Source organism: Lethenteron reissneri, chromosome 20 (assembly GCF_015708825.2).
Source record: "Lethenteron reissneri isolate LAM-NWPU_2019-01 chromosome 20, ASM1570882v1, whole genome shotgun sequence".
Taxonomy (NCBI): domain Eukaryota; kingdom Metazoa; phylum Chordata; class Hyperoartia; order Petromyzontiformes; family Petromyzontidae; genus Lethenteron; species Lethenteron reissneri.
In genome coordinates, this window is record NC_083798.1 from 8734502 (window position 1) to 8758888 (window position 24387).

The window sequence follows — 24387 nt, forward strand, 5'->3', positions numbered from 1 at the left end:
CATAATAAAATAAAATAATTATTTTATTTTTAATTATTTTATTTTATTATGTTTTATTTTTATTATTTTATTACTTCCCTTCTACGTGACTTTACCGAAAGAACCAAGAAGAAGGCTCAGGAAAGATAATTATTCAGTATCACTGAAAAATGTACAGCCCTTTTGTCAATTCACTGCTGGCTACCTCGTGCTATCAGCCATGGGGTTTGTATGGCCATATTTCACAAGGCTGGTGGTCAGTGCGGATTGGTAAAGGGGTACCAGAACCGGTTCAGATATTTCTCACGACTGATGATAGCTGTTGCCAACAATCGAAACCAGGTCACCGGGTTCATAGCACGTTACACTAATGATCGTGCCACCATTCCACGTACTACAATGAAATACCTCTATGTGGGACAGTCTTCCCATAATGTTTACCTTTCCTACTGCACTATGCATGTACAGGGCTGGGATAAAATGTCTATATTTAAGTCTGAAGTGAAAGTGACCTTGAAGTGCTTATGTGTGCGCTGGGCTAGGGGAAGAGGGTGGAAGGTTTGCGTGGATAAGAGCCATAAGGTGGTATGCAGACCCTTGGGATGTGTGTCAGCTGGTCACACTGTGATCTCTCCTGAAGAGACTAAACACGCTAAGCCTCCTCCATAACGTGCACGAATCCTAGTCCCGCATTAACTCAAAATGTCTCGACTTTCACTGGCACCTTTCATGTTTATAACGCAACAATGATTGACGTCATTGTGGAGAATGTAACAAAATGAATGCTAACTTCCCTTATCTGTGTTTTTCACGGAGAAACTATTCAACTAAACTATTTATATTTTACCGGGTAAGGCCCACTGAGCTATATAGCTTCTTTTCAGAAGGAACCTGACCACAAATTATTGTTCAATGAATTGGCTTATCATGTGGACATTTATAGCAGCCAAATACTCTAAAACGCATGTTTCTAAATGTGAAGGGAAAAACCGGAGGACCCACAGAAAAATCCACGTGACCATGGAGAGAACATGAACACTCAAAAATATACAGGCATCAGGGTTGGGATTGAACCCACAATCTACTGTATGCCAAGCGAGATAGTTAACATATCGCCAACACCTTATCCGGCAGCCACACGGCCTTCTGGGATTGCATAAATTAAACCGCATCGGTTCAATACAAACTCTGGACCTGGTTTTGATATTCTGTGTCTCTGCTGGTGGATTGCCAGATAGGCAAAGATCATCTCTGTTAGATGTGCTTATAAATATCTGACAGTTCACCAGCATTGGTTCAAGAAAGCCTGACTGATGACGAGACACTAAATATGGAGAACATTCCAGTGTCTTTTTGTGTTAAACCATCACAGTTGAAATTATGCACTCCTAGAAGGCCGTGTTGCTGATGAGATGTGTAAATAATACTTTATTTTTTCACGTGGAGGGTAGATATGGGAAGGAGTCGGATTTGCTTAATTTATTCTGTGCAGGTATAGGTTTGTAGCGACCATTGATTCTTATTTCAAGTAGTGAGACAGTTGTTGATCAGATAGGGATGGTGCGTCATGACAATTCTTCAGATGGAGCTTTAGACACGAGGCTGTTGGGATTGTCCAGCTCATAGGAAACGCACGAAGCTTGAGTCAGCGCCACGTGGCCACAGTAGGCCGCTATTTATTGCTCACACCCTGGGGGGGTGTCAAATGGGGCCTCCATCCCAACAGTGAGAGAACGCAACCTAATGAGAGGCATGCCTTTCCTTTGCTGTCAGAGGCATTTACCGAGTGAGACAACTTAGCCGACTCATTAAGTAACTACCAAAATAAACCTCCCTTTTCATTTTACACAGTCTCTTATATTGATAATCATTTGTTGTTACACACAAAGTGATATTTATATATGCGGCTCATTTTAATTAACATCTAAGACAAATGTAAAAACGAATTATCATCCGTTACTGCTGTATACCAACCAACATGCTGTGTAGCAACAGCATGGGATTGTAATTTACATTGAAATGTGAAATGCAGAGCAGTGTCGAAAGTATATATATATTTTTTTTATTGTCAAATGAGAAAACACTGTTTAAATTTCGATTTAAAGATTTCGTGACTGCAGGGATTCATCTTCTTGGTTCTTTCGGTAACGTCACGTAGAAGGGAAATAATAAAATAATAAAAATAAAACATAATGCAGACATAATTCCTTGCAAAAGGTTTCTGTTTGGTGTTTTAACATCGTTACACCTGTTTTATTGCCAGAAAGGGTAAAACCTATTGTTATATTTTGATACTGGCAAAGGAGGTCCTATGATATTCGTGCATTGTGGATTTCAGAAGAGAAGGTTCTGCCTTGCGCACTTAGGACGTCCTGTCTATGTGTGTGTCTGATGTGTAAAGTGGACAACAGTAGGAAAATCCAAGTCATATGAAGAGTTTGAAGAGGAGGTTGGAGGCTACACGAAGATAACAACCGTCACAGAGACGAAGCTCACCAAACAGCTTCCAGGAACGGTGACGGAGCGCACCATCATCACCGAGATCCCGTACGATGAGGGGGGAGAGGAAGAGGAGGAGGAGGAAGTGGAGGAAATTGTAACCAAGAAGGTACTCCTGACTGATCCCTGCCTGCCATGCCACCTAACGCACACATGCTTGCAATCTATGTCTTGAAAAACCCTTTGCAGAATTGCATTTCACAAATGTGTTAAACTTTTTTTGGTGCATCCAAAGACTGTCAAAATTAGATAAAACTAGTTGAGAATCATTTAATGTAATATGCACGGTGGTTTATATCTGTATTTGTGCTACATTACTTCTAAGGTCACAACCTTTTCCACAGAGGAAACCGTGACGTACTTTTCTGTCAGCCCAGGCCTATTATTAAATCTGTGCAGATTATTGCAAAAAAGTTTAATGTAATAACAGCACCAGATATCGGTACAAATAAATTCCTGCTGCCACTTAAGCACACAAATGCAGTTCCTGTGGTGTATGGATTAAACTGTGTTAGGAAGCGATCCCAGTGGTTTCCCATGGCTTGACCGTGTTACTGGTTTGTTTCGTATCGTACATGAAAGAGTGATGCCTCTGTGTGTGTCGGTGGGCAGTTCGGAGCAAGCGATGGACCCAGAAGCACCCAGCAGAGCAGGCCAGAGAGGAAAGCAGCCAGAGATGTCAGCGCAGCTCCGAGTGAACACCTCACTGTGGACCTGCTGCACAGCAAGAAAGCACAAGATCTCTACAGCACGGTAACGTTCTTGCTTAAGCTGTGAGTTCATCAAAGGTGCTGTGCGGTCTTGTGGAAGAGAAAAGTCACGAATGCAGTTGCTACAAAAATATATGAACCCATCAGCGCCTGGGACAGTACCCTTGACAGATATGGGAAGGTGGTGTATCATCTGCTTATTTATTGTGTAACCTAGATTGTCCACATTAACGCTCATTATTTTTGTGTTATGCATTATATGACTCTGCGTACTATAAAACATATTTTTAAAATTTGATTTTACCAGCTAAGGCCCACTGAGCTATATAGCTCTTTTTCAGAAGTAACCTGGCCATAAATGATGGCTCAACAAAGTGGCATATGTAGGAATATATAGCAGCCAATGCTTGTTTCTAAATGTTGAGGGAAAAACGTAGTACCCAGATAAAAATCCACACGACCACAGGGAGATCATGCAAACTCCAAATATACAGGCGTCAGAGTGGGGATCGAACCCACGTGTCCTGCATACTAGGCGAGGGTGTGAACTTTTCGCCGTGGCGCCCTTGTAATATAGGGCCCATGTCCTATATGACATATAGGACACAAGTTTAACTGAGAGGGTCCTTGCCTATAGACATCTGGCAGTTCACCAGCATTAGTCCAAGCAAGCCTGACTGCTGATGAGACACTGAATGTCAAAAGCGGTCTCGAGTTTGATTTTGTTGTGAACCAATGCTGCTGAATTCATCCACTCCCAGAGGGTCATGTGGCTGATGGGATGTATAAAGAATACTTCACTTTTATATGTGGAGGGACACCTATATGAAGGGAGAAATTTGTCTAATATATTCAGTTACATTTGGGGTCAATACTTGCTTCTCTAGAAGGACCTGTACAATATACTGTACCAGAAGAGCATGTGTTGTTCGTGTGCACTCATTCCACAGGCTGATATATGATAGGGTCATTGTTGCTCAGGTCTTGTTGCAAATAACACTTTCCTGATTTTTTTAATTGTCACCTTGTCAAACAAAATTAAACTAATAAAATCCTTAAGCTATTTTTTATTTTATCAGATAAGGCCCACTGAGCTATATAGCTATTTTTCATAAGCGACCACGCCATAAATTATAATAGCTCATGCAAGTGGCTTATCATATGGAAATGTATAGCAGCCAAATGCTGTAAAAGCATATTTATAAACGCGGAGGGAAAAACCGGCGAACCCGGAGAAAAATCCATGCCACCTTGGGGAAAACACGCAGACTCCAAATATACAGGCATCAGGGTCGAGATGGAACCCACAAGCTCGTGCACATCAGGTGAGACAGATAATATCGCGTCACCATGAACTTGACCTGGCTGCGCTGTGTTTGTTTGTGGACGTGCCGTGCACCTTGCGGTGGTGTAGTTGAAGTATAAGAAGGACTACGAGGAAAACAAAGCCATCGGGTTCAGCATCGTGACAGACACTCCTGAGCGCAAGAGAACCAAGCGGGCACAGGACCAGATCAGCGAGGTATGACACACCGACTGCTTTGTACGCACAGTACAAATTGGTTGGATAATAACTCATCATCTATATACAATAATTACGTCACATAACCATGGAGAGGAACCATCAAGCACTTGCTACATCACATGTGTGAGCCAATAAACTCAGTGGCAGAGTGAGCGGCTCCAACTCATAAGATTCCAATTTCAAATGCTGGTTGGGGCTTGACTCAGCCCATCAGCCCAGGGCGAGCGGCAGTGTGGTGCAGTGATCATACTCATGCCTTACAGCAAGTGCCTGGGTTCGATTCCCAACTGAGGCACCTTTCTGTGTGGAGTTTGTATGTTCTCCCCTGTTCTGCATGGCTTCATCGGGGTTTTCCGGCTTCCTCTTATAGCTAAAAAAATACAGTATAGCTGGTATTGGCCAAAATGCTAATTCTGAAATATTACTTGCGATTTACTCAATTGGGATGACACACAGCAGCAAAATCGCCCCCTCCTGTGAAAACTTGGCAGGACCCTCCTGAAAAATATTGAGACTCAGTGAGGCTTTGCTGGGTAAATACGCATAAGAACAATAATATAACCCCCCGGGGTCGATAACATTTGAAACATGGTGTGGGGAAGTAAACACTGGTTGCCCAATGAAAGACTTGCCCTCGTCATAGGAATGTGAAATTTCCAACCCCTTGCTCAATGCTATAAACAGGAGATGAACACTGCCTCAATATTCATTTGGGCAGGAAATCACGTTGGCTTGATTGCACTGGGCTGAGGTTCACAGCTGCTACACATCCTGCTCCGCCGCCGCTTGCCTGCCTTATGAGCCCCCCCGTGTGGTGCCGTGCAGGTGAAATACCACAAAGAATGGGAGAAGATGAAAAACGTGTGCCACCTAGACAACACCAGCCGAGATGTGGAGCATGCAGCCAAAGTGTCCAAGATGGTCAGCAAGGTACTGCGCCCTGCTAAGCAGCAGCCTGTTCGCCAAAACACTGAGTGAAATTCACAACGGTTGTTTTGTTCTCATGCTTCTGCGTTAAAAGCCGTGTGTGCATGCCTGGTCTTTACAGCACAGATTGTGTGTCACAGCTGGAGGTGAGAAACGTGGTGTAAATAAGCCATGCACCTGAATTTTTTATATTTGTGTGCATGGCCAGATTTTGTACAAAGAAAAATATGAAGACATGAAGGAGCATTTTCAACTACCTCCTGATGCGCCCGAGTTTGTACACGCGCTAAAAAACTCGGCACTCTACAGCAAGGTGACCCAGCACTCTAGATACACAATGACCATCAGCAGTCCTCACTTTAAACTCCAAGCAAGAGTACCTTGCCACGGTGGCGAGATCTTAACTACCTTGCCTGGTACACAGGAGGTTGTGGGTTCGATCCGGACCATAACACCTATATATTTGGAGTTTGCATGGTCTACCTGTGGTCGTGTGGATTTTTCTCCTCCGGTTTTTCCTACACATTTATAAACATGTGTTTCGAGTATATTATGGCTATACATTTTCTATTATTTGTGGCCAGGTCACTTCTGTTAAAGAGCTATACAGCTCAGTGGACCTCATCTGGTAAAATAATAAAAAGTTTCGTAAAAAAATAATTGGTGGGCAACCAGCTGGGGAAACCACACAACTGCATTTGTGTTGCCACTGGAACGATCATGACCACATTCTCTCACCCATAGTTAGGGCTAAAGCTGTGGCCTTTTATGGTTCTGGGAGCACTATTTCCTTATAAATTCATGAAACTACGAAAATACACGCTGCGTGGTTCATGGCCACTCCCATAATCTCTGGGGGCTAAAATCCACATTTTTGTCGTGGATTTTTGGATCTCTACCAGGAGCGGCTAATTCCTCCCATAATCTGAAGCACAGTATGACGACTCGAATATTTAGTAGGTCCCCCGAAGTTACCACGAATTACCAGATTTCTTCTGTATTTGCAAATGTTATTCGTGTGTCCACATGCGTGCGCGTGTGTTGGCATGTGTGTGTGTGCGTGCGTGTGAATAGAATGCGTATAAGGCTGAATACGAAGACGAGAAAGCGACCTTCTTTCCGTACGCCGACAGCCCGGAGCTCCGGCGCGTCGCGTCCGCACAGAAGATTTTTAGCGACGTATGTGGCACCGTGTTATTTTGCAGATGGCTCAATGGAACTGTGTCATTTAAAAGCTGGCTCACAAAAATAATTCAGAACATAGCACTGTTGCTGCAAATAAGCACTCCCAGAAGGTCATACTGCTGATGGGATGTGTAAAAAAAATCCTTTTCAGTTTTTATTTTGGAGAACACATATGGGTAGGAGGTGTGTTGTCTACTAATTTTGTTAGAGATTTATTTAACTGATTTATTTAACTAAATACTTGATTTCACAATCGATAAATTAAACTTAACAGTTTAAGATTTCCCAGCCATATTGCTGGCCAATTGCAATGCGAGTTACGTCTGTGTGTGTTTGTGCATGTCTTTGTTGCGACAGATTCAATACAAACAGAAGGGCGATGCTCCATACACATCAGTGGCAGACCCCCCTGATGTGCGGCAGGCTAAGAAGAACTTTCTGCAAGGCAGTGATGTCAGTAATGTTTTGTGATATTCACCCATCACCTGCGCCACCCTTTCACTCACATTTCTCTCCGTTTCCCAGTTGGGTTACAAACGACCCCAGTTTTAGCCTCTTGTCTCTTTCTTTGACTTTTTTCTTTAATCGTTTTGTTTGTTTATGCAAAACAGGGCCGATGGAATGTCTCAGTTTGGCATTGTCAGCTGCTACAACGCACAGCTAAATGCTCGCCAACGTGCTAAAGAGAAAGATTGATTATATCCTTGTTGTTCGCGGTTCAGAGGTTGCCGAGCGTGTGTGGAACACAAACACACATCGTGTATGCTCGGGGGTGCGTGTGTCTGTGTACACAGCTGAAGTATCGCGAGGCCTATAACAAGGACGTTAAGGGAAAGTGGGCCGAGACACCCTACGTGGACATGGCAAACGCCAAGATCAACGCGCACAATCTGTCTCAGGTAAGCTGACAGGTGCCACAACTGTGCTTGACAGGCAGAGCCATGTGGGAGGCACTAGCCTATCGAACCCGTGGTGTACACTTCAGGAGTTTCCATTGCTCATGCCACTCGAATTACATCCGTTCATTCTGTTGGAATGACCGATGAACGTAATTTTAATGTAAGATTCTTCATATGGTTGATATTTATAAAAATGCTACTCTGTCATCTCCGCGTGTGTGGTGAGTGGCGAGTGTGAGGTGATTATCTGGTGTGTGTCATTTGTCAGATGAGTGGTTAGTGTCTGCTGAGTGGTGTCTAGTGAGCAGTTAATGTCTGGCAAGGTGTCTAGTATGTGTCTTTTGAGTTTTAGCGTTTGGTGAGTGTTTAGTGTCTGGTGAGTGCTGATAGTCTGGTGAGTGGTGAGTGTCTGATGTGTGTCTGATGAGTGATGAGTGTCTGGATTGTGTCATTCTCTGGTGAGTGATGAGTGGTGTTCGGTAACACTGGTCAACACACTTTTTCTGGCATAAGGTATTCCAACGGTTTTAAGGCAATTTTGGGGTGCTGATTCCAAATATCTATCAGATATCAAATATTGCATTTTCAATAAAAACTGCAGAAGAAAAATATTAAATAAATGTGGATATCTACATAAAATGATATTATAAACACACTATCCTAAAAATACAGCACCATATTTTAACACTAAAGCAGTCACTGACTCGCAACAACTTGCAATCATAAGTGACAGAGTTAATTTCGGGTAAAATCAATGAAAATGGGGTATGCCGATAGCATAAAATGAGATGTGATAGAGCAAATCTGAGATCAGATTTGGAATCGGCACCCTGAAATTAGTCTAAAACAGCTGCAAAAGTCCAGGCCAGAAAAAAATGCTTTTTTTTTTGTTGTTGACCAGTGTAGTAGGAGAAGGTCTGATCAGTGTGTTATGCATGGTGAGTAGTGAGTCGTGAGTATCTGTTTAGTGTCAGTGTCTGTTGAGTGATGAATGTCATATGAGTGAGTGGTGAGTGGCTGGTGTGCTGTAAGTGGTATCTGATAAGTGGTGTAAGGTGAGTGATGAGACTGAGGCAGTGACGCGAACAAAGCTAGTTTTTTTGTTATCATTGAGAGTCTTATGAGTTGGTACTCAGCACAGGGCCTGAAGGCTGTTACATATGCGTGTATGTTGTCATGCACAATGAATGCATTATACAATGCGTATGGTTGGGGATTTCCTAGCAGAGGCCATTGTTGCACTGCTGTGTGTTAATGTTGGTGCTGTGGCCTCTGTGGACTTGTGCAGATCCAGTACAAGGCAGACTGGGAGCACATGAAGGACAAACAGTGTGGTCTGCAGAAGGATGCACTGCCACTCAAGGTGGCCAAGGCCCAGTGCAAGATTGCCAGCAATGTGGGTTTTAAACTGCCCTGGTACACACTCATTGCTGTCACACAAACCAATGTTTTCATTGGTTTATAGCCACGTGGATTTGCGGGAGTGTCTCTGACCTTGAGCTGGTGATTCGTTGTGCTGCAGGTGGAGTACAAGCGGGCATTCGAGCAGGCCCGAGGCCAAGCGGCCTGCATGCAGAGCGTGGATGATGATCCCAAGATCCGCCATTCCATGAATGTTTCCAAGAACCGCAGTGAGGTGGGTGCATTGTCTTTGGTGCGTTGGTTCACATCACTATGCATGACGCACATGCAAGAGAAAGTTACAGATACATTTTAATTGTTTATTGTGAACAAGCGTAGCAAGCCCGCAAGTCACATTCCACCACGAACCAGGTTATCCGTAGCCTGCCATGGTGGTGTTTGGTGTGTAGACACGTGCATTATGTTAATATATATTGATTATGTTCTCACATGGTAATACATGCAGTAAAAATTATCTTTAATTCCAGCTCCTCATGTTGTGTTATTAGGGGCCCAAATAAAGCCTTGTTTGATTGATTGTATCGTCTGTTTAGAATCTGTACAAGAAGGAATATGAGAAGAACAAGACTAAGTTTCACATGCCGGCGGACAGTGTTCACGTGGTTCAAGCTAAAAATGCGCAGGAAATGGCCAGCAACTTGGACTACAAGACAAGCCAACATGGCTACGTACTTCCCCCTGACTGTGTGACATCACAGCAGGCCCGCAAGTCCTATGACCTCCAGAGTGATGTACGAGCCACCACTGACACTGAGCACTGCACTTTGATCGCACAGGCAGTGACATCATCATCATTCCATTGATATGCCACCCTCTTCATCAACTCAACATCTCTCGTTTGACTCCAACAATAACTCCACTCTTCGATCTCACAGGCACAACAGTTTAACTGTCACCAAACCCGCACAGAGCTGCATCAGCATGGAACCATCTCCCAGACCCACCAACTCGTGCCGCCAGTCCCAGCTGATTTAAATCTGTGATTAAAGCTCGCTCACGCAATATATGCGACCACCATAGTGCTAATGCTTTTTACATAAACCGGCCATGTGTATCACTTACTTTTGTATTTATGTGTGTGTTTGACTGGGTGAGATATACATTGCATGAATGCAAACTGCATAAGTTGTACATGTAAATGTGTGTACATGTGTCGTGACATGTTTGTTATGTACGTGTGAGTTAACACCCGGGACACCCTTGTAAACAAGGCATACCGGCTCAAGGGATGGTTCAGCGGAATATTTTAATTGATAAATTAAGAAATAGATGTCCCTACAACAAGAAGTGTGTGTAGACAATGTGACGTGATGGTGCGTATGTCGTACGAGTCATGTATATGTCATGGTGCGCGCTACATATGTGCGTGCTGCAGAATTTGTACAAGTCGGACATGGACTGGATGCGTGGGGTGGGCTGGGTCACCTCGGGTTCCGTGGACGTTGAGAAGGTCAAGCGCGCAGGCAGCATCCTGAGTGAGGTGCGTCACCTCCCCTATCTCCGCACCTGCAAGGCCACCAGCGACGGTGCACACCTGTACAAGGGCAGGCACCGTCGCCTGTGCTCCCACCGACTCAGCGTTCCGCCTGTCCTGTCCACAACCTGCGCTTCTCTGTGCAGAAACGAGGTGCTGAGATGTTTCTTTGCTGCTCCCACAGAGGAAGTACAGACAGCCAGCTCAGCAGCAGCCCTTCACCCAGGTGGAGGACACGCCAGAGTTGGTGAAGGCCAAATCCAACAAGCAGCTCTGCAGTAAAGTACGTGTCAGAGTGTTCCGTTCTGCCGTGAATGACCCTCCTGCATCATTCATTTTCAAACACCGTTTGTTATTCTTCCTGATGGCTCTGTGCGTGTACATTTGCGTGTGCGAGCAGCTCGTGTACAAGGCAGATAGTGAGAAGCGCCTGCACCAGTACACCATGGATGCAGATGAACCCCAGCTGCTGCAGGCCAAGGTCAACAGCATCAATCTGAGTAATGTAAGCAGCCCATTACTCTCTTGCCACCTCAACGCATGGGGTAATCACTCATTCACTCACCACTTCAATACCGATCATAGGTAGTGATCACTCAGAGTTTCACACTCACTGCCACAACTCTCCTCTGCTTGTTTGCCTACAATAATGATACTTCTAACAGCCGGTGTATTAACCATAATATAAGTGCCGTCTGCTTTAAAGCGGACGCTAAAGATCCCGTGACGTAATTGGAAATGAATGGGTCATTGTGTGCCGGCGTCACGGTCCAAATTTTCCAATCAAAAGATTCCCCGCAAGATTACTCAATTGGGATTATACATAGCAATCATCGCTCCCTACTGACAGACTACGTGCAGGCAAGCTGGTAAGTCAGCTGCGCCACACAGGGAGAGTTGCCACTGGGGGGTCCCCTTGGAATGTTTGAGATGAGATGTGACGGAATATTTTTTCAGTTGTTGAGGCGTTTAAGAGCCATATGAATGCACAAATACAGCACGACATTACCCGAGTGATGCCTTTGATTGTGGTCGGTATCGCAATGTTTTCTCACCAGAAATGCTACCAATTTGACTATGAAGAAAACAAGGCCACGGGTTATGACCTGAAGGCTGATGCCATTCCTTTCCGTGCTGCAAGAGCTTCCAGCAACATCGTGAGCGATGTGAGTAACAAGCGCCCACACAGAACAATCACGCAAACAATTGCAGCGCATTAAGAATCAGAAAGCAAAGGTGGCCCGGGTTATCTTCAGACATCTCACAGTGGTTGTGGCTGTGGTGACTGTTGTGCAGCGCAAGTACAAGAAGGAGTACGAGGCAGACAAAGGCAAGCACATCGGGGCCCGGAGCCTGCAGGACGACCCCAAGATGGTTCACTCAATGCGTGTGGCCAAGATGCAGAGTCAGCGCGAGTACAAGAAGGGCTATGAGAAGGGCAAGACCAGCTACCACACGCCGATGGACATGCTGCAGGTCGTGGAGGCCAAGAAGGCCCAGGCCATGGCCAGCAACGTGGACTACAAGACGCGGCTGCACAGCTACGTGCTGCCACCCGACTACATGACGGGACAGCACGCCCGCAAGGCCTACGACCTGCAGAGCGACGTGAGGAATGTGCAACGAATGAGGGCGATTCTCGTGCTCACAAGGAACCATCTGGCAGTGCTGATCTGAAACTCCAGTTCTTGTTCACTATCCACACCGTATTACACTTATTTCTCTTATTCTTGAGTGCCCTTCTGTCTTTGTGTCACGACGAGGGGGCCCAATGAGACCATTCTGCCTGCTCCTGTCTTGCACCAGCTTTATTGCTTCCTTCGCGTGTTGCCCTTTCCGTTTGAGGTGTCGTTTTCACGGTGACAATGCGGGACATCTTTGCTCTTTCTCTATTTCGTGTTCCTTGTTCTCTCATGTGTAAAGCCATGTTTGATATTCTATATTATACTCACCTCCGATTAGCACGGTTGCCTACGTACGGTGCAACAGAAGTTCAACATACGTACAGTTGTGCTTTTTATTTAGTTAGAGGTGGATGCAACTCACAAACGAATTGCTCCTGCTTTGTTCCAGGCCATTGGGCATGAGTACACAGCTTTATTATCGACGAAAAATACTTGAAAATCAAAAGCAGGAGGTTGTCTATTGGCATGACTGCACTGACATTATATCATGAAATGCGGGGCGATACTACAGTGACAACATTACTGAAGTGATTTTAAAGGATTTGTCTTTTACTCATGAATTACATTTTGAACTAGTATTGGGCAGCTTGGGACGCATTCCAGGTACATCTCCACAACCAAGAGCAGTTTGTGTTTTGTGCTGTGTCTTTCTCTCAGAGTCACAATTGATAAAACTCAAGTTTGTAAAAAAAATCCAATTATGGTACCCAGATATTAAGGCACCCAAAAGAACATGTCTCAGAATTCCTGTCAAAGGACTGTCATTGGCCCCTGCTTATTTAAAGCAATCGGGGAGATTGATAATTATCCCTCACTCGCTGATTCACTCACTAACCGACGGTCAGTCACCTCCTTATCACTCTTCTATCGCTATTACCATGGTTACTCTTACCGTTAATTCACTCATTGATTCCTCCACCCATGTTGAGGACTCAGTCTATTAGTCTCACCATTTTGTCTCATCCAGACTGTGTTCAACCACCACACTGCTGGTCACAACAACACACTCACCCTCTCACTAACCCACCTCACTCACTTGCTCACCACACCGCAGGTCAACTCACTTCTCTTTATGCTTCTTCCCCCGCACTGCTCCACTTTGGAATTCCCACCATTGTCTCTTTCCCCAGGCTCTAATAATAACCTCGCTCGATTCAAGAAGCGTGTTAACACTTACCTGTTACAAATTTGATGGTGCTGTTTGTAGCTGGCCATGTGACGTTGTGGGCCTTTGGGCCTGTTCTCAGCATTTTTTTTTTAAGAAACTGAAACACCACAAGCAGCCACAGAATATAAGTGCCATTCCGTTGGGGACTTGAGCATGATGCGGACATGAAGCCGAGTGTCGTGCGTCTATGCTATTCAAGCTGTGCTATGCGCACACGCAGCGGAGTAGCCATTCTTGCCGACTTGTTAAAATGAAGGTAGCTTAGGAGATTTACGTGGTTTCAAAGTGACAACGATATCCTGCACAAATGAGCATTGCAGCGGTGCTCATCTACCGTGTACCTCCCTGAACCAGTGGTGGGAATTCCACATTTCTGTGTCGGGATTCAGATATCCATAGGACAATCACTGTTGACTTCCCCACAAAACGGTACTAATTTAATCAACACCGGAGGGATTATAGGCTGAGTCAACTCCCAACAAGAATTTAAATTCCCAACCTTCCAATCACAAGCTCCTTGATCTACTGCTGAGCCACCTGCATGGATTAATATCTTGCATGGCCTATTTAATTAAAATTAAAAGAAGATGATTTAGATTTTAAACTATTAAAACATGTGAGCTTTAATTTTTCCTGTTTATAATGCATCACAGTTTAGTCTATTTAGAGACACGTGTGTGGCAAGAAGTGTGTGCAGACAATGTGACGCGATGGTGTGCATGTCGTACGAGTCATGTGTATGTCGTGGTGCGCGCTACATATGTGCGTGCTGCAGAATTTGTACAAGTCGGACATGGACTGGATGCGTGGGGTGGGCTGGGTCACCTCGGGTTCCGTGGACGTTGAGAAGGTCAAGCGCGCAGGCAGCATCCTGAGCGAGGTGCGTCACCTCCCCTATCTCCGCACCTGCAAGGCCACCAGCGACGGTGCACACCTGTACAAGGGCAGGCACCGTCGCCCGTGCTCTCACCAACTCAGCATTCCGCCTGTCCTGTCCACAGCCTGCGCTTCTCTGTGCAGAAACGAGGTGCTGAGATGTTGCTTTGCTGCTTCCACAGAGGAAGTACAGACAGCCAGCTCAGCAGCAGCCCTTCACCCAGGTGGAGGACACCCCAGAGTTGGTGAAGGCCAAATCCAACCAGCAGCTCTGCAGTAAAGTACGTGTCAGAGTGTTCCGTTCTGCCATGAATGACCCTCCTGCATCATTCATTTTCAAACACCGTTTGTTATTCTTCCTGATGGCTCTGTGCGTGTACATTTGCGTGTGCGAGCAGCTAGTGTACAAGGCAGATGGCGAGAAGCGCCTGCACCAGTACACCATGGATGCAGATGAACCCCAGCTGCTGCAGGCCAAGGTCAACAGCATCAATCTGAGTAATGTAAGCAGCCCATTACTTCTAGATTTGAAGCTTTCGTGACTGCAAGGATTCATATTCTTAGGTTTTTTCGGTAAAGTCACGTAGGGAAAACATCAAAATTAATAAAAATAAAATAAAACAATAATTCACGACGTTTCGGAGGCAACACAAGTCTCCGTCATCAGGTGGGACCGTCACAGCCGGATTAGCTGCATCAAGTGAGGCAATGATTCAAGATGTAATCCTTTAAAAAGCAAGTTGAGGGGGAGGAGAGGGGGGGGGGGAGCTAATCAGAATGTGGTAGCCAATGAATGGAACGTATCGGGAGGGAGGGGGGGTGGGGCTCAAAGACGGCACGGAGTGCCAACGTACAACGCATCGGGAGGGGGAGGGGGGGGCAGGGCCAAAACTGTGCAACGCATCGGGAGGGGGAGGGGGGCCAAAGAGTGCACGACGGCATCGACGCTGTTGCTGTTGCACAACGCCAACGCATTGGACAGAGAGGGGGAGGGGAGGCCTGATACACATGATAGAAAAGAACAAAAATGCCCATGTTTATACCAATGCTGGCTGAACAATGAAGAGAGTACTGTTAAATACTGGGGATGTTAACACTCGGTAAAGTAAAGTAAGATAGTGCCTGTCAGATAAGATGGTCCAAAAAAGTGTAATTAAGTCTTTTTTGCGTGGTTAATAACATCTTTCCAATGATTACTAGGTTTGTACCCATCATCACGGTTGAAATTATGTCTGTGTTTGTATATTTGTATGGCTTCGTGTACAAACCTTTGATGGTAGCCGGGAGGTTTGCAGAGAACCTTGGTCTCGGAAAAGACAATTTCATGAGAGCCCACCGAGTTGTAGCAATGATCGGCAATGGCCGAAGAATCAGTTCTGCCGTGTTTCAGATCTGACTTGTGCTCGCGGACACGATCAGAAACATGACGTTTCCTTTCTCCAATGTAGCAATCACCACAAATGCAACTCAATTTGTAGACTCCAGGATACTGTAAGTGAGGCACGACATCCTTCACAGATGGAATCAGATCACGGATTTTATGCACTGTACTGAATCGGACTTGGATCTTATGTTTGTTTAGAATTTTGGAGATCTTTTTGGTCACGCCTGCTATGTATGGTAACGTGATAGTTTTGGTCGGAGTTTCATGTGGCTGTTCCTGTGTGGTGGGAGAGACAGCTTGGCGGATAGTACGGTCAGAGTATCCGTTCATCCTGAGGGTCCGATGTACATGTCTTAATTCACCGGTCAGGTGGTGTTGATCAGAAATGCCATGGGCTCTGTGGTATAGCGTTTTGATGAGATAATTTTTTTGAGATGGGTGGTGGTGGGAATCCGGTTTCAAGTAGGAATCTGTGTGGGTGGCTTTCCTGGAAACAGAATGTCCCAAGGATCTGTCAGGCCTCCTCTCAAACAGAATATCCAAGAATGGTAGTTTACCATCTTTCTCCACTTCCATGGTGAATTTGATGGATGGGTGTCTAGAATTGATGTGGTCCAAGAAGTGGTTCAATGCTGGGAGGCCATGTGGCCAGATGACGAAAGATGACACTTTCGTCATCTGGCCACATGGCCTCCCAGCATTGAACCACTTCTTGGACCACATCAATTCTAGACACCCATCCATCAGATTCACCATGGAAGTGGAGAAAGACGGTAAACTACCATTCTTGGATATTCTGTTTGAGAGGAGGCCTGACGGATCCTTGGGACATTCTGTTTCCAGGAAAGCCACCCACACAGATTCCTACTTGAAACCGGATTCCCACCACCACCCATCTCAAAAGAATTCTCTCATCAAAACGCTATACCACAGAGCCCATGGCATTTCTGACCAACACCACCTGACCGGTGAATTAAGACATGTACATCGGACCCTCAGGATGAACGGATACTCTGACCGTACTATCCGCCAAGCTGTCTCTCCCACCACACAGGAACAGCCACATGAAACTCCGACCAAAACTATCACGTTACCATACATAGCAGGCGTGACCAAAAAGATCTCCAAAATTCTAAACAAACATAAGATCCAAGTCCGATTCAGTACAGTGCATAAAATCCGTGATCTGATTCCATCTGTGAAGGATGTCGTGCCTGACTTACAGTATCCTGGAGTCTACAAATTAAGTTGCATTTGTGGTGATTGCTACATTGGAGAAACAAAACGTCATGTTTCTGATCGTGCCCGCGAGCACAAGTCAGATCTGAAACACGGCAGAACTGATTCTTCGGCCATTGCCGATCATTGCTACAACTCGGTGGGCTCTCATGAAATTGTCTTTTCCGAGACCAAGGTTCTCTGCAAACCTCCCGGCTACCATCAAAGGTTTGTACACGAAGCCATACAAATATACAAACACAGACATAATTTCAACCGTGATGATGGGTACAAACCTAGTAATCATTGGAAAGATGTTATTAACCACGCAAAAAAGACTTAATTACACTTTTTTGGACCATCTTATCTGACAGGCACTATCTTACTTTACTTTACCGAGTGTTAACATCCCCAGTGTTTAACAGTACTCTCTTCATTGTTCAGCCAGCATTGGTATAAACATGGGCATTTTTGTTCTTTTCTATCATGTGTATCAGGCCTCCCCTCCCCCTCTCTGTCCAATGCGTTGGCGTTGTGCAACAGCAACAGCGTCGATGCCGTCGTGCACTCTTTGGCCCCGCCCCCCCCTCCCCCTTCCGATGCGTTGCACAGTTTTGGCCCCGCCCCCCCGATGCGTTGTACGTTGGCACTCCGTGCCGTCTTTGAGCTCCGCCCCCCCTCCCTCCTGATACGTTCCATTCATTGGCTACCACATTCTGATTAGCTCCCCCCCCCTCTCCTCCCCCTCAATTTGCTTTTTAAGGGATTACATCTTGAATCATTGCCTCACTTGATGCAGCTAATCCGGCTGTGACGGTCCCACCTGATGACGGAGACTTGTGTTGCCTCCGAAACGTCGTGATTTTTGATTTATTTTATTCTTATTAATTTTGATGTTTTACCTACGTGACTTTACCGAAAAAACCTAAGAATATCAGCCATTTACTGTCACCACCTCAACGCCTGTCACGTGGGGTGATCGTTCTCACTCACTAACCACCTCAAAATTGATCACCCACGATTTCACACTCACGACTACAACTGTACAAAAACAATATCACCTGAGTGATGCCTTTGATTGTGGTCGGTATTGCAATGTTTTCTCACCAGAAATGCTACCAATTTGACTATGAAGAAAACAAGGCCACGGGTTATGACCTGAAGGCTGATGCCATTCCTTTCCGTGCTGCAAGAGCTTCCAGCAACATCGTGAGCGATGTGAGTAACAAGCGCCCACACAGAGCAATCACGCAAACAATTGCAGCGCATTAAGAACCAGAAAGCAAAAGTGGCCCGGTTATCTTTAGGCATCTCACATTGGTTGTGGCCGTGGTGACTGTTGTGCAGCGCAAGTACAAGAAGGAGTACGAGGCAGACAAGGGCAAGCACATCGGGGCCCGGAGCCTGCAGGACGACCCCAAGATGGTTCACTCAATGCGTGTGGCCAAGATGCAAAGTCAGCGCGAGTACAAGAAGGGCTATGAGAAGGGCAAGACCAGCTACCACACGCCACTGGACATGCTGCAGGTCGTGGAGGCCAAGAAGGCCCAGGCCATGGCCAGCAACGTGGACTACAAGACGCGGCTGCACAGCTACGTGCTGCCACCCGACTACATGACGGGACAGCACGCCCGCAAGGCCTACGACCTGCAGAGCGACGTGAGTGTGCATTCCCACCGGCCTCGTGCGTATCACTGAGAATCATCACCAGAGGCGGGTCACAGGGGATATATGAAACAATGTCTTGTCTTTACACAGTCGCTGTACAAGTCAGACTTGGAATGGATCCGAGGGTGTGGATGGATTCCCACCGAATCCCTGGATGTAAAGAAGGTTCAAAGAGCAGGGAACATCCTGAGCGAGAAGAAATACCGGCAACACCCAGACACCGTAGGCTTCACCAGTGTGACTGACTCGCCCGTCATGCAGCAGTGCAAGCTCAACGCCGACCAGATCAACGACGTGAGTGCATTGCTTATGCCTAATTTGACACGAGGCTTAAGTTTAGGTTCATTAACATTCTGCTGGTTAAAAATGTCAAATTTTTTGCACAATTTCTGACATGTAGTGTTCTGATTTTATGGTGTGTTTGTAGCGTGCGTACAGGAAAGCATGGGAGGATTCAAAGACTGAAATAAGTATGATGCCCGATACGCCGCAGCTGTTACAGGCCAAAGCCAACGCGTACAACCTCAGTGATGTGAGCCTGGTTGCAGCTGAAAACATGTGTGCACCATTAAGAACATTATGAACATGATGAACAAGGTAAGTAGCCTGCGGTCTAGCTACATCACAGGAATCGTTTGTTTCAGGTTTGCTACAAAAAAGGACTGGAGGAGCAGCGTGCTCTAGGCTGTGACGTGCGAGCAGACGCCATCCCCATCCGAGCGGCCAAGGCCTGCAGGGCGATCGCCAGTGACGTGAGCTCACACCGCTGCACCACCACTGCCTTCACAGCAACGAGCCACTACCCTGTGGCCACAGGCTGAAGGACGTGTGCCTCTTTCTTTTGCAGGTCAAGTACAAGGAGGCTTTTGAGAAGGCAAAGGGACACCACGTGGGCTTCCAAAGCCTGGAAGACGATCCCAAGCTGGTCCACTCCATGCGCGTTGCTAAAATGCAAAGTGATCGTGCGTACAAGAAGAATTTTGAAAAGAGTAAGACAAACTACCACATGCCTTTGGACATGCTGAACCTCGTCATGGCCAAGAAGTGCCAGGACATGGTCAGTGACACCAACTACAGGCAGAGGCTGCACGACTGGACGTGTCTGCCGGACCAGACCAGCGTCGCCCACGCCAAGATGGCCAACGAGCTGCAAAGCGATGTAAGATCTTGTTTTATGTTTTTGTTTGCTCATATATTATGTTTTTATCAGTGTCTAGTAACACATAATTCTGGTTATGTCACCCTAGACTCTCTACAAGGCAGACCTTGATTGGATCCGGGGATGTGGCTGGATTTCGGTTGGGTCCTTGGACAATGTGAAGGTTCAGAGAGCAGGAGACATCCTGAGTGAGAAGAAATACCGGCAGCATCCAGATACTGTAGGCTTCACCAGCATCAGCGATTCGCCCGATATGCTCCAAGCTAAAGTCAATGCCGAACAGCTGAGCGATGTGAGTTTAACATGATCTTAAAGTGATGCTTCAGTAAATTAGCATGCATTTAAATTAACAACCATTGCCCTGTGAATGACAATACATTATAAACTAACGTATCTGGAAGTGATCCTTCTTCACAACAAAAAAAATATGTTGGATGATATCTTTCATTTTGCCGTGGAGGTTTAGACATGTTTTGATGTCGCCGCTCTCCACGTTCACGCGTGATGCAAGTCCAGATGCTGCACAGGGCCGGTTGGTTTGTGACTCTGTCGTGCGTCTGTAGTTGGTGTACAGGGCTGATGGTGAGGAGGCCAAACACTCGTACACGCTGCCTCCAGATGCACCGCAGCTGCTACAGGCACGCGTCAATGCCTATAACTCCAGCGACGTAAGTTGAGATGCACAGTTGCTTTAACGCCTGTGTCCTCATCGCATGCCTGTGAGCACAGCATGCCACGGTCACCACTCATGTAGGAGTAGTCACAGTAATTTCCTGCTCGATTGAGGTAGTGTTCATCTCTTTACAGCCTTAAGCCAGTGGTGAAAATTTCGCATTCCTATGGCGGGGGCGAGTCTATCCATAGGACAACCACTGTTGACTTCCCCACAAAGTGGTAATAATTTTATTGACCCTGGAAACATGATGGGTTGAGTCAACCCTCAACCAGAATTTGAACTTACAACCTTTCTATTGTGAGCTGCTTGTAGTAGTATGCCATATTTAACCAGGATATGAAATAAAATCATTGAGATGAAACAACATTCCCTGTTTATTAAGGGCGACCTGGGTCATATCAAGACGGTTTAAGTACACAATATTTATGTTGCACATTCATAATGAAGAGACGAGGGGCTCCAGGTGGATAGCAACACATTTGTTTTCAATATCTGTAAAACACGACATGCAAATCTCATTGGGCAGGTCTGCAACAGGCCTCCTTTAGCCATCTGGTTGGTGTGCATATCAAGTCACTCAAGAGACTAGTGTACACACAAGGTCACAAGGTCACTCAAGAGACGAGTGTACACACAAGGTTACAAGGTCACTCAAGGTTACAGGGTCAATCAAGTGCCCGCCAGTCTCCGACTGGTCAGATTCAATATTGACTGCACGTATTGTTGAAGCCTATAGCAAATTTGGACCTTATAAATAATTGGAGTGTTTCTACTTCTATTGTGCCACATTTCAAAAGCATTTAAATTGAACAATCGAGATTAATGTTTACAATAATGTTATACCATTGTGAATAAGGAAGAGTAGAAGGTGGGGTGCACTTCAAAAAAATTATAGAAACTTTTTTTTTACAAATTCTGCAAAGAAAAATCACTAAAGAGGCAATAGAGAAGATGTGTACAAAATATGAGAAGAGAAAATGTTAACAAAATGGCTTAACACAGCCAGAAAACATTAACACAAACACTTCATGGTTATGTAACAAAAATATTTTACACACTGATCAAATGCATCTAGGAATGTGCATTGGAGCTTAGAATAATGTAGTACATAAGTGCACTTTGCTAGTGGTGCAAAGGTTGGCTAGTGTAACCAGATATGGACCAAGGTGATCCTGTTATTGTGGTGCCACACGTTGACACTTGGAGGCAGGGGCATGTGTGAGGTTGCTGCTACCAATAGAACTCTGCATTGATGTCTTCCTGCCTGATAAGAAGCAGCACTTTGGAAAAGGACAGTGCATAATGGCACCTCTGATTAGCACGGTTGGCTACGTACGATGTGAAAGAAGTTTAACATACATGCATATGGCAAGGCTACTCCAACCTGTGTTATTTATTGTGTGGAACTGTTGTGGTTTAAGTTTGAGGTTATCCTTGCTACTCTGGCTGGTTTAAAACTTTAGTCGTGTCGCTAGGTTTGCTACAAGATGGCCTGGGAGAAGACCAAGGACAAGGATTTTGAGCTTCCACTGGATGCGCTGTCCATCACAGCCGCCAAACACTCCGTCAACATCATGAGTGACGTGAGTGTTGCTGATAGCCGACCTTATAAAATACTGGTACCCCATCGCTGTTAGATAGCTATGCATACGCCAATTTAAAAAGCCTCAGCACTCAAAGTGTCATATATAACATCTCCTCTCAAACATTCAAAAGGACACCCTCAGTGGCAGCTGATCCTGTGTGGCAAAAGGTGACAGCACCGGCCTGCAAGTGGAAATTTGTCAACCAGTAGGAGGCAATGATTGCTATGTATAAATCCTATTGATTAATTCGCAGGTGATTTTTAAAAAATTGGACCATGCCATTGACAAGCAATGGCCTGCTCTTTTCGAATGACGTCACGTGATCTCAAAAATCCAATCTAAAGCACAAGGCACATTTTACGGTCAATACAGCCTTAGCTAGAACGGTTTGCCAGATTCAAACTGCGAACATCTGCAACAAGCGGCAAACGTGCAACTGCTGGGTCATGTCCCTGTCAAAATATCGAGTGAAATAAGATGTACTTAAAAATAAATGCCAATAATATTGTCATTTTGTAACCTGACTTTCGACAGCGCAAGTACAAGAAGGAGTATGAGGCAGACAAGGGCAAGCATATTGGGGCCCAGAGCCTGCAGGACGACCCCAAGATGGTTCACTCAATGCGTGTGGCCAAGATGCAAAGTGAGCGCGAGTACAAGAAGGGTTATGAGAAGGGCAAGACCAGCTACCACACGCCACTGGACATGCTGCAGGTCGTGGAGGCCAAGAAGGCCCAGGCCATGGCCAGCAACGTGGACTACAAGACTCGGCTGCACAGCTACGTGCTGCCACCCGACTACATGACGGGACAGCACGCCCGCAAGGCCTACGACCTGCAGAGCGACGTGAGTGTGCATTCCCACCGGCCTCGTGCGTATCACTGAGAATCATCACCAGAGGCGGGTCACAGGGGATTCATGAAACAATGTCTTGTCTTTACACAGTCGCTGTACAAGTCAGACTTGGAATGGATCCGAGGGTGTGGATGGATTCCCACCGAATCCCTGGATGTAAAGAAGGTTCAAAGAGCAGGGGACATCCTCAGCGAGAAGAAATACCGGCAGCACCCGGACACCGTAGGCTTCACCAGTGTGACCGACTCGCCCGTCATGCAGCAGTGCAAGCTCAACGCCAACCAGACAAACGACGTGAGTTCATCAGTGCGGTGTTTGGGCTGAGTCTCTAAGTGTTCACAGCATTCAATACAATAAGTAAGTTAGTGAAAGGCGATCTGACTGTATAATGTATCTGCATTGACAGCGCTTGTACAAGGAAGCCTGGGAGCAGGACAAGGTCAGCATTCACGTCATGCCTGACACTCCACAACTGCTGCAGGCCAAGGTCAACACCTACAACCTGAGCGATGTGAGTACCATTGGCGATAGAGACATGGGTTTATTTTATTTTTATACACGTATACATTAATGTTATTTTTCATGTTTTCTTCATGATAATTTGTTTTTTGTACAGATATACTACAAGCATGACCTGGAGCAGATGAGAGCAGATGGATATGACCTGAGGCTGGATGCCATCTCCATTAAAGCTGCAAAGGCCTCCAGGAACATCGCCAGTGATGTGAGGTCCTTCATCTCATAAATAAACTCATGGGAACTAATGTTCGTGGATTAATGCATCAAACACATTAATACGATTTTCTTGAGCGATTTTGAATACGTTTGTATTACTTTCAGGTCAAGTACAAGGAGGCATTTGAGAAGGCAAAGGGACACCACGTGGGCTTCCAAAGCCTGGAAGACGATCCCAAGCTGGTCCACTCCATACGTGTTGCCAAAATGCAAAGTGATCGTGCGTACAAGAAGGATTTTGAAAAGAGTAAGACAAACTACCACATGCCTTTGGACATGCTGAACCTCGTCATGGCCAAGAAGTGCCAGGACATGGTCAGTGACACCAACTACAGGCAGAGGCTGCACGACTGGACGTGTCTGCCGGACCAGACCAGCGTCGCCCACGCCAAGATGGCCAACGAGCTGCAGAGCGATGTAAGATCTTGTTTTATGTTTTTGTTTACTCATCTATTCTGTTTTCCTCAGTGTCTAGCAACACGGCATTCTGGTTATGTCACCCTAGACGCTGTACAAGTCAGACTTGGATTGGATCCGGGGGTGTGGCTGGACTCCGGTTGGGTCCCTGGACAATGTGAAGGTTCAGAAAGCAGGAGACATCCTGAGCGAGAGGAAATACCGGCAGCACCCAGATACTGTAGGATTCACGAGCATCAGTGACTCGCCCGTCATGCAGCAATACAAGCTCAACGCCGACCAGATCAATAACGTGAGTGCAATAGTGCTGCACTTGGGCTGAGACTTTAAGTGATTCCAG

The 24387-nt window shown here is 45.9% G+C and overlaps 1 protein-coding gene across 3 annotated transcripts in view; it reads left to right on the forward strand.

The window, feature by feature from the left end:
- LOC133344705 (nebulin-like) overlaps positions 1 to 24387 on the forward strand; it is a 103514-nt gene that overhangs the window by 11885 nt on the left and 67242 nt on the right. For all 3 annotated transcript variants that reach the window (XM_061554774.1, XM_061554775.1, XM_061554776.1), the window contains 34 exons: positions 2381 to 2587; positions 3091 to 3231; positions 4603 to 4710; positions 5539 to 5643; positions 5849 to 5953; positions 6715 to 6819; positions 7183 to 7278; positions 7620 to 7724; positions 9013 to 9120; positions 9247 to 9360; positions 9680 to 9877; positions 10522 to 10626; positions 10805 to 10903; positions 11021 to 11125; positions 11679 to 11786; positions 11917 to 12228; positions 14249 to 14353; positions 14532 to 14630; positions 14748 to 14852; positions 18062 to 18169; positions 18299 to 18610; positions 18710 to 18913; positions 19047 to 19151; positions 19264 to 19371; positions 19467 to 19778; positions 19867 to 20070; positions 20342 to 20446; positions 21930 to 22037; positions 22575 to 22886; positions 22986 to 23189; positions 23302 to 23406; positions 23512 to 23619; positions 23736 to 24047; positions 24136 to 24339. In XM_061554774.1, the coding sequence (XP_061410758.1) occupies positions 2381 to 2587; positions 3091 to 3231; positions 4603 to 4710; positions 5539 to 5643; positions 5849 to 5953; positions 6715 to 6819; positions 7183 to 7278; positions 7620 to 7724; positions 9013 to 9120; positions 9247 to 9360; positions 9680 to 9877; positions 10522 to 10626; positions 10805 to 10903; positions 11021 to 11125; positions 11679 to 11786; positions 11917 to 12228; positions 14249 to 14353; positions 14532 to 14630; positions 14748 to 14852; positions 18062 to 18169; positions 18299 to 18610; positions 18710 to 18913; positions 19047 to 19151; positions 19264 to 19371; positions 19467 to 19778; positions 19867 to 20070; positions 20342 to 20446; positions 21930 to 22037; positions 22575 to 22886; positions 22986 to 23189; positions 23302 to 23406; positions 23512 to 23619; positions 23736 to 24047; positions 24136 to 24339 (5241 nt within the window). The remainder of the gene's footprint in view (positions 1 to 2380; positions 2588 to 3090; positions 3232 to 4602; positions 4711 to 5538; positions 5644 to 5848; positions 5954 to 6714; positions 6820 to 7182; positions 7279 to 7619; positions 7725 to 9012; positions 9121 to 9246; positions 9361 to 9679; positions 9878 to 10521; positions 10627 to 10804; positions 10904 to 11020; positions 11126 to 11678; positions 11787 to 11916; positions 12229 to 14248; positions 14354 to 14531; positions 14631 to 14747; positions 14853 to 18061; positions 18170 to 18298; positions 18611 to 18709; positions 18914 to 19046; positions 19152 to 19263; positions 19372 to 19466; positions 19779 to 19866; positions 20071 to 20341; positions 20447 to 21929; positions 22038 to 22574; positions 22887 to 22985; positions 23190 to 23301; positions 23407 to 23511; positions 23620 to 23735; positions 24048 to 24135; positions 24340 to 24387) is intronic.